This window comes from Empidonax traillii, unplaced genomic scaffold (genome assembly GCF_003031625.1).
Source record: "Empidonax traillii isolate 1590-97213 ecotype Southwest subspecies unplaced genomic scaffold, ASM303162v1 scaffold124:size1682992, whole genome shotgun sequence".
Classification (NCBI taxonomy): domain Eukaryota; kingdom Metazoa; phylum Chordata; class Aves; order Passeriformes; family Tyrannidae; genus Empidonax; species Empidonax traillii.
In genome coordinates this window covers 763,715-778,184 of record NW_020955317.1, presented here as the reverse complement: position 1 = coordinate 778,184, position 14,470 = coordinate 763,715, and the positions used below count along the sequence as shown (strand labels likewise).

Here is a 14,470-nt window from a genome sequence, read left to right as displayed (position 1 = left end):
TCCATCCGCGCTGGAAACAGGGCAGAGAACCTGCGGGAGATGCTGCGCTCCAGCCGCGCTGCCGCGAGGGCGACGCGAGCGCGCGCGGCGGGGCTCGAATAAGGGATCCAAAACCCACCCCAAACCTCTCCTCCCTCCCTCCCCCCCCATCCGGGGGAGGGGATCGGGGAGGGGGTGGGTGGGTGCCCCGGCGGCGGGGCCGGCTCTGCGCGGGCGCGGCCGGCGCTGGGCTCGGGGGGCACCTCCCGCCCGCCCCGCTCCGCTCCCCGCCCGCCACCGCCGCCGCCACTCCGGCGGCTCCGCCGAGCAGCGCCCGCGGCTCCGGGGCCGCCGCGCTCGGCCACCAATGCGGGGGACACCGGCGGGGAGGAGGAGGCAGCGGCTCCGCGGCAGGTGAACTCCGGGGAAAGGATGACCGGCGTGGCCGCGATCGTCTTTCTCCTGCAGCTCTTCTCGCCCAGGGCGGAGGGACAGGTCTTCCCAGGTGAGCGATGCCCGCGGCTCGGCTCCCCCTCTCCCCCTATCCCCCCCGCAGCGGCTCGAACTCTTCGCTCCATCCCTTCCTCTCCGGCCTCGCGGGGAGCTCCCGGTGCGAGCCGGGGATGGAGGCGGCTCGGAAGGCGCTGGCCACGGAGCGGGAAGCCCTCGGTGCCAGCGGGAGCGAGAAGCCTCGGTACCCGCCGGTTCCGGAGCTGCCGGGGGATGCGGGAGGCTCTGCCCTGTGCGCGGGGTCCCGGCGGGCTGAGGGCTGGGGGAGTGCTCGTTCCTGCCGAAGTTGCGTGTGGCAAGAGGTGAAAGCATCGCTGTTATTCTGGGATTCACGATATTTGAGGTGTTTTGTTTTTTTTTTTTTTTTTGGGGTGGTAAGCAGCGTTTTACCACCAGTTGGCTCCTGCGGGATGAGCAGCGCGGGGGAGCCGCTGCCTTTCCCACCCCGATCAGGAGAAGGGCTCGGTCTGGGAAGTTCAGTGGCAGTTGTCTCTCCCCTTGTGCCTCACAGCTCCAGGAACTTTCTCGGGGTTCAGCCTCTCGCACCGGCTCCTTCCCAGTTGTCACTTTTTCTGTCGCTCTGATGTTAAGGAGTACTTTGCTCCCTGGCATGTGTACAGTAATAGTAGCCGGCTATTTTCCCCCTCCTACGAGTGCCTTAAGGCATAGTTTGAATTACTCGAAGAGGACAGGTGCTTACAGAGCTGGTTTTCTCCTTCTGTGGTATTCTCTAGGTAAACCAAAGATATATTGGTCTTGTTTTTCTCTTGGATCTTGTAATACGACAGTTGTTTTCTCACTACAGTGCCCTTATGGTAAAAATAAATAATTATAACTTTCTTCTGTCCTGACTTCATTTTAAAATATTTTTTTTTCTATCTGTATATTGAAAACAAGAAAAATTTCCCTGTGTAACTTTGCTTAGCGTGGGGATAAATCTCAGTGCTTGTGACTTGGGCATGTTGGAGGTGCAAAACTCAGTTGAGTTCATCTCAAATAGTGGAGGATTTTTGTTAGTTAAGGCTCAGAGCTCGAATTACTGTGCCTTGCTGCTTTGAGGCAGAACTGGTGGAGTGTCAGAGATGCTGAGCGCTGCGTGCACCTTCCACCGAGCCCCTGGGTGGCTCGAAGACAAGACTTGAGTGTGAAGGGCCAGGCAGACCCTCGGTGGAGGAGATGTCATCAATCCGGCTGCCTTTGACACCACCAGGATCTTGTTTACATTGCTAGGCAACTGCACAGAGCGAGATTTATTAGAGAGGCTGGGAAATCTAACCTAGTTAAATAGCTGCTGCCTTGACTAAGCAATATGTGGAGCTATTTTTCACCCCCCGTTTTCTCTCCCTTCCAACTGTTTTTGTGTTCTCGACACTTGTCATATCAATTGAGATTAGTTCCTGAGCTTTTGATGAATCATTTAGCCAGATGCTTGGAAAGAAGGGTGTTCTGTGAAAATAGCAAAGTTTTAAGGGGGCAGAAAACACTTTGTATTGGAGAGAGAGAATGTCATACGAGCTAAACACATGCAAATTTAAGGATTAGCCAGATGTTTTCCATTATTTTGAGGAAAGCCGTGAAAGATTTCGTTTTAATTATCAGTTCAGTGGAAATCGTGACTGTGAGAGTTTTTTAATCATTAGTATCGCCTTCCTCCTCTTATTTGAGTGCTTTTTACCATTCAAAGTAAGAGGAGGTGTTTTTAATAATAGTGTTTTCTGAGCTGCTTTTAGTGCTGAAATCCAAAAAATGTTTTCTCCTCTAAACTAAATATCTGGTGTGAAGTGTGGCAGCCTGGACTGTGTCCATAGAGCTGATATTTTTATGGTACAAAGCAGAGTTTTTCAGATGCATTTGGTCTCCGAAATTTCAGTGAAGTTTGGAGCGGCTCCAGTTCATGCCATGGGTGCCTTTCCCCATCTTCCATCAGGTGGTGCTCTCTCCATAACTATTACGATGCAAATACCTCCCGTCTGATTATTTTTCAAAGCCTAACGCGTTTATTCAGCAGCCTTTTGTTAAACATCCCGAAAAATCTTTGTGCAAGTTGTTGGCTGGGTTTGGTTTTTTTTTTTTTTTCCGGTTTACTTTATTAAATGATAGCTGGGCTGAGAAGTGGGAAAGGCACAAGCCAAGGCAAAACGTATTCAGTTCCTACCCAATTTGCACAGCTGCTGCTGCTGCTTTGTATTATCCACAACACAAAATTAGGAATACTACGAGGAGACAGCAGAATGCTCATTGCTTGTCTTCTGGAATACCTCGTTTCATGTTGAGGGAGCTGGCTAACGCTCATTCCTTTATGTAATTTCTGTATTGCTCTATTTATAGCTCTTCTTCCCAGCAGTTACTTCCAGTTCCTTGCAGTCCCCTGTATTTATTTGTAACTCGAAGTATGCTTTTTGAGGTTCTAAACTTCCTGTTAGCTTTAGGGTCAACTACTGATTTAAACCCTTTACTTTCCCATGGAAGTGACAGAAGTAACACCAGGTAATTCTGGTAGTTCCCAATCCTTCCGCGATTTCAGAAATGAAGAAACTTTGCTTAGAGGGAAGTTTTTTCTCCTGAAAGCACGTGTGCAATCTTTGTACCACCAAATATGTGGGGTATTCTCGCAGTTGCTGAGCACTTTTGCTGGTGTCTGCTCTGTGAGCATTTTTAGCACAACAGGGCGACAAAAAGAGAGATTAAAGTTATTTGCAGCTGTGAAAAAGCATTTGGGGCAAAGTAGGACACTGGGTTTCCACTGGGGCCGTTGACCTGAACACCGGATTACTTGACACTTGTTTTTCTTCTGGTTTCAGGGTCTGCTTTAATTTTTTTCCCCATACTTGTTTCTCGGTGTCAGAGCTCCTGAACGCTGGGATGTGTAGCTGCTTTCAAAGGCTGCCACTACACTGTAAAGTTATGGCAAACTGAGAGTTCATTACTCTTGGGTTCGTCCAGGGAGGAGAGAAGATGAAAAGGGAGCAGAGTGGAAGGAAATCTGGGGGGAAGCCTTAGTTTAGTAGGAGTTCATTTACTCGGATTTTGCTGTCAGTAAATTGGCGATGAAAAACGGGTCTTTCTGAGCGAGCTGCTCTGTGTGGCAACTGTTAACAATGCAGCCATTTAACTCAATAATCACTTTTCTCTCCCTCTGGGGAGCTGTTAGCACCACAATTCCACTTTATTTTTATCCCTGGCTGGCTCGATTTGTTTTCTAATACATAAACAATTAATACTAAGAAGGTGATGTTGTGGAACTGCCTGTTTCGACAGTGGCAACGAAAGGTCACTGTGTGTATAAAGGCGTTTGTGAATCTCTGAGGGATAATCCTTCTCTTTTACAGATGCAGAGCCCTTTTTTACCATCCACCCTCCTGAAAGTCCCTCAGCTCTGCTTTTCTTGTTTAATTGGACTTTTAAAGTCTGTTATGCCCTGTGTGCAGGCCCACGTGCTCTAGTTTTCATTAGTATTATGGGGATGATTTGGGGCTCTTACTGTAGAATATTATAGTATATTTTTTTAGAAGGCACCTTCATCTGTTACCATGGAAACCCGAATAGTGGTAAAGATGTAGGTCTGAGGCTTTGAACCTCGAAAGCCACGGACAAGGATTGTTTCTTATAGGAACAATTACTTTTGTATATAAAATCCAGTTAAGTGGAGAGAAGAAAGGGAAATAAATTGATCTGTTCAGCATTGCACTGACAATCCTTTTGAATAACATTCAGCACAGAAGGATCAGTGTCTCTGATTCTCTCTGTGTATGTGTATGGTGGGGTTTTTTTTTAAGCTCCTTATTTATCCTAATAGTTATTTTATGCCTCTGGTAATTTCCATTGTAATTTTATAAGTGAGGTGAACGAATGTGTATTGGCAGGTATTGTTCTTTGCCTGAATGGGAAGAGCTGAATGTACAATGGAGAGGTGTGCAAGGGTAGCACTGGAGCTGAAATATTTTGGAAACGAGCAATTTTGAGATTGACTTAATGTGGCCCTAATTAAAAAAAAAAAAAAAAGTAATAAAAATAGCAGATGTTGTCTGGAATCCACCTACTGAAATCTGGTTGTAGATAAGGGTTTGCTCACGGATGTGAGCAATAATACTGTGTTTCGCTGTAGCAATCCTGCAGCCTGGCCAACATCCACACAAACTCTGATGGTGTTTGGGTGATGAGCAGCAGGATGTGTGTGTGTGTACATTGCTATATAAAGCTCTCTGTCTTCTGGAGAGATTCCTTAATTTTTTATGGAAACTGCTTCAGTCTGTTTTCTCGGTGTCTTGTAATACACAGATGAAATATGTAACCGTGCCTCTAAAACATGCTCGTAGGTACATTCAGAGATGAGGCTTTCCTTGTTTTAAACAGCAGCATCCAGAGATCACCTGCTGCTGTAACAGACCCAAGTTGCAGTCCAGGTTTTCCTCTGTGATGAAAGAATTCTCTGCCTCCCAGTGCCTCTGTAGCAGAGGGGCTGAATTCCATGAAGAGCGGCTTGTGGGTTGATATTTCTTGGCTCTGTGTTCATGTTCTTGATAAGAATATGGTTTACTTGGCTCTTAAGGTGTTCCTTGAGCATTTTATGGAGCAGTATTACTTGGCTCATTGAAGCTAGTATATTTGGCCTAGAGTCACTTTTTCTTGGTATCACTCGCTTTTCCTAATTCTCCATTTTTTTGGTTTAGCTGATGCTCTCTGTGTTGGTGCTTGGATGTCATTTCATTTGGGTGGTATCTGCCTTTTTTTTGGAGAAATCCTTACCCACCTCTTAACCTATCACCTTCCTGGCCCTGTGTTCTCTTATTTTGAATGCCACATGCTTCCTACCACCCCGCTCTTTCCAGGCAAATCCAGAGGAAAAGAACACAAAGGTGGTGAGTGTTGTTGATGGCTTTGCTAAGGACTTCTTACAGCCTGGTCCTATCTTCTTCTGCACTTGTAATTACATAACAAGCAATCCCTTTTAAGGTTCATTATTGCAGGCTCCAAAGATCATACATCTTCAGGGTAAAGGAGACAATTACTGTGTCTAAATCGGACTGTGCATCATTTAATCAGACCCACTTGTTTTTTAATATCCAATAAATACGTCCCATCTATCACCGTGGTTCAGAGGTGTCAGATACTTTCCAAACTGGATGACAGGGCGCTGCACATTCCAGGAGAAAATGCTGAGAAGTCAGTTAAAGAGAACAAGGAAAAAGAAGACTTAAGTGTTGTTTAATGCCACAGTTAAAGATGATGTAATTCTGGGAAGTGTATCCATGTGGTAAACAGGACAAGAAACCCCAGGAAGAAAAAACCTACTTAGTGCTTGGTCTTCTCTGGCTTTCTTGTTTTCTTTTAACTAGTGCTTGTAAATCAATTCAAGGCCAGCAGCTTGATTTCTTCTTTTCTCCAGCAAGATCCCTCGGGGACTGCAGAGTTGGGAATTCAGGCCAACTTGGTGAATTCTGCTGCGGTTTGAAGTGGTGCAGCTCATGTTGTTAAAGACTGATTTGAGCTGCTTATGAATTTTGGGAGGATGGGACCTGGCTCTTGTTCCTTGATATTTTTGAGTTCATCTCACAGGAAGGCTGTGGGGTTTGACAGCTGATGATGTTGTGTGGGCACAGATTGGTGCTGCAGCCTGAGCAACCTGCGGTTACACAAACCTCTTTGTTCAGCCACCCTGTTCCCTTCGTGCTGGGAACGCTCTAAGTGTCCCATATCTCATGGTTTGCTTGCTGAAAGGTTTTCAGATCTGACTTCAGAGAGGAAAGAGTTTACCATTTCTTTTTTTTTCTTTTTTTTTTTTTTTTACATGGATCCTTGTCAGTTCATTCCTGGGTAGTGACTATGTGTAACTGCTGGGAAGCAACTCTTGGGTGTGAATTCAGTTGTATGTCAAGGAAAGTAGGGCTGTTTTTCTCTTGTCCTCTGCAATGCTGTAAAGAACAACAAAATCAAGAGTATTGCAACTTGAGCCAGAATTTATCCATTCTTACACTGAAGATCGATCCTTACCTCTTTGAATCTGAAAGAAAAATACCATTACCTGCATGAGTGGAAGCAGAGCTTCGTGCTGTGCTGGGGATGTTATTGAAGTGTTGTGCTTTTGACTTCAGCACTGCTGAATTGGTTGCTTTTACTGGAATTAATCTGCACGTGTGTGGATCTTCATGTCTTTGGTATTGACTCAAAAGTCAGCCCTCAACAGTCTGAGGGGGGAAGAATCCTAAATAGGCAAATACAGTAACTTTGTGCAGTGAGCTTTCATGTTGGTTTTTGTTTTAATTGTGGAGTTAGGATTGGTAATGGTGCTGTGTGGGTTTATTTAAGAAGATAATGATGATTTGTACTAGTGTTGCTCTGTGGAGAGCATGTGTGACTGTGACCACTTAGTACAAGTAGGGTGAGAAGATGAAGCAGGGGAGGAAGAAGGGAATTAAAGCAACCTGGCTGCTGTATAGACGGGTCTATCTTGCTTTAAAAATACTTACTGGAATTGCAGCAGCATTTGCTGGATAAGCAGAAGAGCACTTCTGTCAGCAAGATGGGAAGCTGCTGTGCTTGATGGTTCATTTCTCCAGAACAGGGATTTGCTGTCAACGTGCACCCGTTTATGTGCAGGCAGCCCAAATCTTATTCTGCATTTCCAGGTGTGAATTCAGTGCTCTAATGGAAACAGTTGTTGCTGAAACCGTAAAGTGTAATGTATTTCTATCACAGTCAGTTATTTCTCAAGGAAATATTTCATGTTTTGATATTTCTGCAGAGGTGTGTGGCTGAGAGGGTGCATTTAAAAAAAAACCCAAACAGCTAAGCCAAGAGCCTTTGTATGTGTAACTCCACACTTGGCTGCTTTGGGTTAGTACCAGGAATTTTTACCACTTTTTTCTCTCTTGGTTGCTAAGAACAGAAAAGCACTAAGATTAATGAGTTATTTCTGCTGTTTTCCATGCATGTCCACCCATTTGCAAGAGGTATATCTACCTGCATGTCTGTCCTAGCAGGTGGACCTGCTTTCTCTAGTCCTTAGCTTGGCTGACCAGAAGTGCTTGTTAGCATCCTTCTCATCCTGGACTTGATAGGCAGTTCCCAGTTTGTAGTGGTACCAAACCATCTCATAATGAGTATCTTTCTAATAAAGTTCCTTTCCCCCTCTTCATTGTTTGTCATATCTAAAGAAATACACAATTTCATCGTATAATAACTTTGAGACATTTGAAGAGCCAACTGTGCTAAATGTTTGAGGCACAAATTAGCCTTTTTTTTTTTTCTTTTTTTTTTTTTTTTTTTTTTTTTTTTTTTTTTTTTTTTGTACCTGAAGAATGTTCTCGTCTTGCAGTTGTGCAAGAGAGAAGCAGCAGAAGAAATGGGAGCAGTGCCCCCAGAGGGTGGCAGCTGACAGGGTGCTGGTGTGTTTGGGTGGGTGTGATGACCCATCTTAAGGGGGAGGAAGCACCTGAGAGAAGGAAAGGTTAATTATGGAGAAGGTGATGGCGAGGTCAGTGTGGTGAGATTACAGCAGTAGGAAGAGGAATGGACAGGTATGAACAGAAATAGAAGAGGTAAGAGAAATTTGACAGAATAGAAACAGGGGAGAAACAGACACAAACCAAAGCTCAGAAGTGAGCTGCTGATGAATGCTTGCAGGCTGGGAGGATGTTTGGCGCTGCCATCATCTCCATTTTTGTAAGCTAAACGTCCACCAGAGTTACTGTGAGATGGCTTGTGGCTGAAAATTTTGGTCTTTAGGCCAAAACCTGGGCTGAAGGGCCTAGTTCTCGTCCTTCCTTAATTTCTGTGACTGAGCATCTCTTGACAAACCAAACAAATAGGAATATTTTGAATCTACCATTCCAGGTTGGCTTACAAAAGCATATATTTATCTATTATATTTGCCAGTTGCTAATATTTTAAGAGCCTTAAACATGCTAGAGGCAGGTCTCCCTGCTTTTTCCCTAGCTCAGCTGGTGTTTCATACAGTTGCACGCTGTTTATTTCAGTAATGAAGAAGAATAAGCATGTGAAAGGAAGAGACTTTGATATATCTGCCTTCTGAAAAACATTGCTCTCCCACCCTGCCTGTACCAGAGGAGCTCATGAGCACAGCAGCTCTGTCTGGTGCCTCAGTGCATTGCTGGGCTTGGGTCTGAGCCTGTGCCAGGCAGCCCAGATGTGACTGTTTTGTGCAGCAGCCAAAACAGATTAAATATCCAGAGTTCATTCAGTCCATCAGCCACCTAAAACCAAGTTACTCCAGTTCTGGACCCCTCAATTTAGGAAGGATATTTAGGTGCTGGAGCATGTCTAGAGAAGGACAATGAGGCTGGTGAAGAGTCAGAGCTGGGGTTGTTGAGCCTGGAGAGGAGGAGGCTCAGGGGAGAGACCTCATCACTCTCTACAGCTCCCTGACAGGAGGGGGGAGCCAGATGGGGTTTGATCTCTTCTCCCAGGAACCAGCAGTAGGACAAGAGGGCACAGCTTAAGCTGTGCCAGGGGAGGTTTAGGTTGGACATTAGGAAGAAATTCTTGACAGAGAGAGTGATCAGCCATTGGAATGGGCTGCCCAGAGAGGTGATGGAGGTGTTTAAGAACAGACTGGATGTGGCACCAGTGCCATGGTCTGGTTGGCAAGGTGGTGTTGGGTCAAAGGTTGGACTTGATGATCTCAGAGCCCTCTTCCAACCTGGCTGATTCTGTGATCTTCGCTCCTTCCCTTCAAAAATGTGGGTTTGAACTTGACTGCAGCTTGAGGCAGAGAGCTTTTGGCTCTGACTGTGCAGCACAGTAAACCTGATAAATTTGACTTGCAGATGGGTGCCATCCAGCTCTGTGCCCCCGAGGTCTAGCTGTTTTTTTGCCAGGACTGACTCATTGCCTTCAGGGCAGGTGGATCTCTCGGAGGTGCCCTGCAGTGCCCTGCTTGTGTCCTGCCTGGAAGGGCAGGTAAAGAGGCAGGGAGGGCTGGTTTGCTGCCAGCAATCCAGGTATTCCGTGGTATCCCTGTGCACAAACACGTGCATTTAGTTGTTGCCAGAAATGTCTCTGCCCGGTTTAATTGCACTCTGTTTAATTTGGGGATGCAGGAATTCTGTTAAAGCTAGGACCGGTCGAAAAGTTTCCACAAATGATGTGAAAATTTTCTTAAGAAAAGAAGTGTTCTAAAACAAGCAGTTCCCTGCAGTTCTTGAGATTCTGATATTTCAGAACCAGGGAAAAGAAATCCATGTGATCTAGTGCAAAATAACACCTTTCAAAAGAAAAAAAAAATGTTGGGGTGTAGTTTTTGAAGGGATTTTTACTGTGCAAATGGTGGTCAAAACACTGCTCCAGCTTCCTGAATAAATTATTTCTGTTAGTGATGGGGTTTCCTACACAAACAGTAAATATTTTTATGATTAAAACATGGGAGATGGTGTATGTACTAACAGTTATCAGCACGTGGTAGGAATGATCAGAGAAGTGGAAAGCTTGGAAATAAACACACTGTCTCTGTTGGCACAGGGATAACCCTGGAGACTGCCAAGGCCAGAGCCTGCAAAAATAAGGAAGTATAATTAATTGTCCTTAAATGAACTTCTCAAGCAAAAATAACCCTTTTCAAGTAAACACTCAACTTTGCATATTTTTTTAAATTTTTTTAATATAAAACTCTTCTATGTGCTGAGGGTTTTAATGTTCTGTAATGTGCTTATTAACATTTCTGTGCATGTTTAGTGTAAAAAAAATTAACGTAGTATAGCTGCACTGGACATCTGTTTTACGCTTGCACTTGGATTTTTTTTTCCCCAATAATAATACAAAATTATTTCTCAAAATGGCTGGGAAGTAATACTGTAGAACATTAGTTGGCAGTTTTTGAAGGTCAGTTGTCTGCTGTTTATGTTAAATTAAATTATTCCTGGTTTTGTTGAGTCTTCTTTAAAGAGGTTTTTCTTCTGTGGAGTGGTTCCTTTGCCTGTGTTGGTGTGAAATGCTTTCATGGCAAGAAAGCAGAGAAGTGTTATTTCCCCAAAATCTCTGTGCTGATGAGCTGCTCTTGGCAACAAAATACTAAATTAAATATGTGTTTCATTGAAAGAAATACTAATTTTCCTTGTCTTCTCCAGTGTAATTCCCAGGGGTCACTGACTTCAGGGTGATTTGCAGGTGTTTAAAACCTGAAGCAACAGCAGCAGCATCAATACAAACACTCCAAACTTGTACTGTCCTCCTTAGCAGGTCTAATGCATGTGAAAATTGCTGAAGGAAGTACAAATTGAGTGTTTGGATTATGTAGTGTGTATAACAATTTATCCATAACATGTTTCCTCATACTGTAGGGGTTGGCAGAAATATCCCTCATCAGATTCAGACTTCAGATGCAATTCCCGTTAAAGTTGAGGAGAAATTTAGAATTGGTTCCTTTATAAGCTTTTCTTAGTGCTGATGAACTTTAAGAACTGAAAATTTGAAAAATAAGGTCAGAATTGAGAGCCTTGAGCAGAAATTTGGCCCAAATCTTGGGAAGTGTTTCAGTAATAGACCTAGAGCAAAGGTGTACAAAGTGATTTTGAGTGAATAATGCTGAGATTTATGAGAGGACTGACTGACAATTGATGGTGTATTTGCATAAAACCAAGTACACTATGGGCAGAATAAGCTACCTGCTGTGTTTTGTATCTTAAAAAAAGTATGTCAGGGTGTTTTTTCTGTCGGGAATATTCCCCTAAGCCCTGAACATCGTCTTATTTCTCAGAGTGACAAATTAACATATTGAGAATACCCACAAGTGACAGCAACTTCTCTTTTAAACAAAGATTTACAATATCTAAATACATTTAATTTCTGGACCTGTAACTGAGAATGGAGCTGGGAAGGGGAGAGCACCTCAGAGGGAAAGAAAGGAGAATTATTTAATGTACACTGTAAGGAATAAAATAAGGGAAGAATTATTTTTAGCATTAAGAAAATCTTAGAGCAGGTCCATGAGGCTGTGAAATTGTGTCCCAGAGGAAATGGTGGGAATTCTGTTGCCTGAGTCTTTTTAATTCAGGACAAAATAATTGACTATGTTTTGTAGAGAGGAAAAAAGTACTGTACTCTGTAAGAAAACAAATGGAGTAATCCATTGCAGTTTTTTCTTTTGTCTGTAAGTTAAGTTTCTTATAATGCTGTTGAAGAGGGAAAAGAGGAGGAGGAGGTATAGCAATTAAACCAGAAAACAGGATGCTGTGTTTAGCATATAGTAAGTGTAAATAATAACACATACTAAAGCTTCTCCACTGTGTTTTAATTAACCTGATTATCTCTTGCATATCTGTTAAATACCAGCAGCTTTGTGGTGAAGGTGAGATTGCCCTTCCAAATCCCTCTCACTCCTCCCCACCCCCAAACCTGTATTCAGACCCGATCAAACCTAGGGGCAAATAGAGAGTGTGGTACTAAAAATAACACAACAACTAATTGATCACACCACAAATAAACAAACTGCTTAAGTCTCAGACAAAGAAAAAACCATCAAACAAACAAAAGAAAGAACCAAACAGAAAAGCAGCCCAAACAAAACAACAAACCCCAATTATAAGTGCAACAACATATGATTTGTAAGTGCTAAAAAAGCACATAATGTACCAGTCAGAGAGAGGAGGAGTGTTAAGCATGTGATGTCTTATTTCTGCATGAGGTTCCTGAGTGGTGGTGGGTGAGTTGTTGAAGGGCTTGGGCAGGGGAGCATCAGCTGTTAACCCAGTGGGGGCTGAGCTGGGGGCTGGATATAACACCCAGAAGGGCTTTATATATCTCATCTGCAGCTTGAATTGGTGCTGCTGTTTCCTATATGTAGGATTAATGCAGATTCCTGAGGACTCTGAAAATCCCCTGAGCTTCCCGTGGGGAATGTGATGTTAACGTGGGGCTCTTCCCTTAATCTCCCAGTTGCTAAAGTGAAAGGGTTGAACGCAGAGCTGTGAGGTGGGTGGTGAGTGAGTGTTTCTGAAGGCCCAGAAATTCTATAGCTGTGGAGAAACCTGAGAGGAAATTAATAATTCTCTCTGTGGAGCTCTGTTTGCATAGTGTGCAGTAAATAATGCATGGGGCCACGGAGCTAACAATGAGAATAAACCAAAATACTGAATAGCTGCTCCCTCAGTCAGGCCCATCCATCTTTTACATAAACAACAAAAGGTCCCGTGGCAGAAAAGTGTGTGAGCAGTTGATTTTTTTTTGTTTGTTTGTTTTTTTAAACTCAAATTCGCAAGAGGATTGACACAATTTTGTGGTCAGCCTTCTATCGGTGCAATTACAGAGCTTGATTATTGATTGATGTTGGTATTACTTTTTTTTTTAGAGTCCCTTTGTGATAGGGAAGCCCATCACCAGAGCTGCTCAGTAATTCAGGGGCTTCTCTTTTTGACTGCATGAATGTTCTGTGGGGGCTTTTGCTGTTGCTTTGGACTCATGAGCTGGTCTGGGTGTAATTCTGCAGTACCCTGCCTTGTCTTTTTTCGTACAACATCACCCCAGAATTGATAAAGTAGGGATAGGAGCAGAAGTTTGGCTATTTGGGCAGAGTAAATTAATTCTCTAGCCTAAATCATTCCATCATTCTGTGTTGTGAAAGAAGCTTATGACAGGTCACAAAAATCTGGGAGAAGTGTGGCGGAATTAATAAATTTGCTTTTTGCTGTTGTGGATTTAGATCCCGTTGACATTTAATTCATGTAGGAAGGCAGGGCTGTCACCTTTGAGGCTCTCTCTCTGTGCCAGAAAGGTGATTTAGTTCATTTTTCAGAACTAGATGGCACTTGGAATGTTTGTTTTATGGGAACTCAGGAAAAAAAAAAACAGAGCTCTGGAAAACTCAAACTGTGGTTTATTGCTAATTGTCTGTGGAGCTGGACAGACAGCTCCTCCATAAGGTGATTGTGGAGGGTTGCCAGGGACTGTGTTTGTGGTTTAGACTTGACTTGCAAAGAGGCAGACTGTAATTACTTAGGATTTGAGGTTTTATGATTGTTTACTACCTGAGGCTTTGTGGTTACACTCCTTGTTTGAATCCAAATCAGCACCTTGTATGCAATTAAGATCACCATGTGCTTTGCTCACTTTAGCTGGAAGAGTAGAGAGCTGGGTGGGGAAACCAGTGCTGTTGCAATTACATTGAATAATTTGGATGCCATTAAAGGAAAAAGGAGGAGAGAAAATGCTGTTATTTATCAGTCAACTTGAGGGAATTCATGTCTTCTGAAAATTAGCTTCAATCTTATTCTTTCGGTATTGTTCTCAGCTTTTATATTATTGTAGTGTTAGAGAATAAATTACAATGAGTTTCTTTAAATTTTTCTTTTCCTCCTTCTTTATACCCTCGGACTTCCAACCCTTTTTCCTTACTCTGCTCTTCGCTTTTGCAAGCCACATAGTGGCCAGTCATTCCTGTTGTTCCTGCCATGCCCATCAGCGTTTGGTGGTGTTCTAGGAATTTATTGTGGCAAGCAGGTGTGTGTGTGTCTGTGTGCTCACAACATGTGCCCAATAAATCCGCAGATCAATTCCTGTTCTGAGGCTGTAAAGGTGCCTGGATTTATTTAGGAATCCTCTAAATCCCCCCTGTAGCAGCTCTCTGTTAAGAAGAGTAAAAAGGTTAAACACACCCCCCCCCGCCCCGCGATTAAAAATGTTTTAGCAGATCTTTTTCTAAGAGGATTTTTCTTTGTCTTTTGGTCTTTAGAAGTTTAACTTCTTACATGTTTTATGGAGAGAAGACCGAACAGTGGTGGCTTTGTGCCACGCTGTTGGAAAGCCCACGTGAAGGAGATGTTCCCATGTTGTTGGGCTACCAGCAGCTCATGGGCTTTGTTTTCCCAAGGCTGGTACTTTGGCTCATCCCAACCAGCCACGAGTACATCACCACAGGCTGCTGCTTGGTAGAGCATCTTCTATTGAGAATGAAACACCAAGGATTCTGAGATGTCTAAAATATCCAGCAGGGCAGGGATTGTCCCCCTGTGCTGGGCACTGCTGAGGCCAC

The 14,470-nt window shown here is 43.7% G+C and overlaps 1 protein-coding gene across 13 annotated transcripts in view; it reads left to right on the top strand.

Annotated features, from left to right (window-relative positions):
* The first annotated feature begins 219 nt into the window (after positions 1–219).
* The window catches only part of PTPRT (protein tyrosine phosphatase, receptor type T), a 436,407-nt gene continuing 422,156 nt past the window's right edge, over positions 220–14,470 (top strand). For 12 of the 13 annotated variants that reach the window (XM_027883323.1, XM_027883322.1, XM_027883316.1 and 9 more), the window contains exon 1: positions 220–484. In XM_027883323.1, the coding sequence (XP_027739124.1) occupies positions 412–484 (73 nt within the window). In that variant the 5' untranslated portion in view covers positions 220–411. The remainder of the gene's footprint in view (positions 485–14,470) is intronic. The other variant, XM_027883320.1, reaches the window with a different exon arrangement.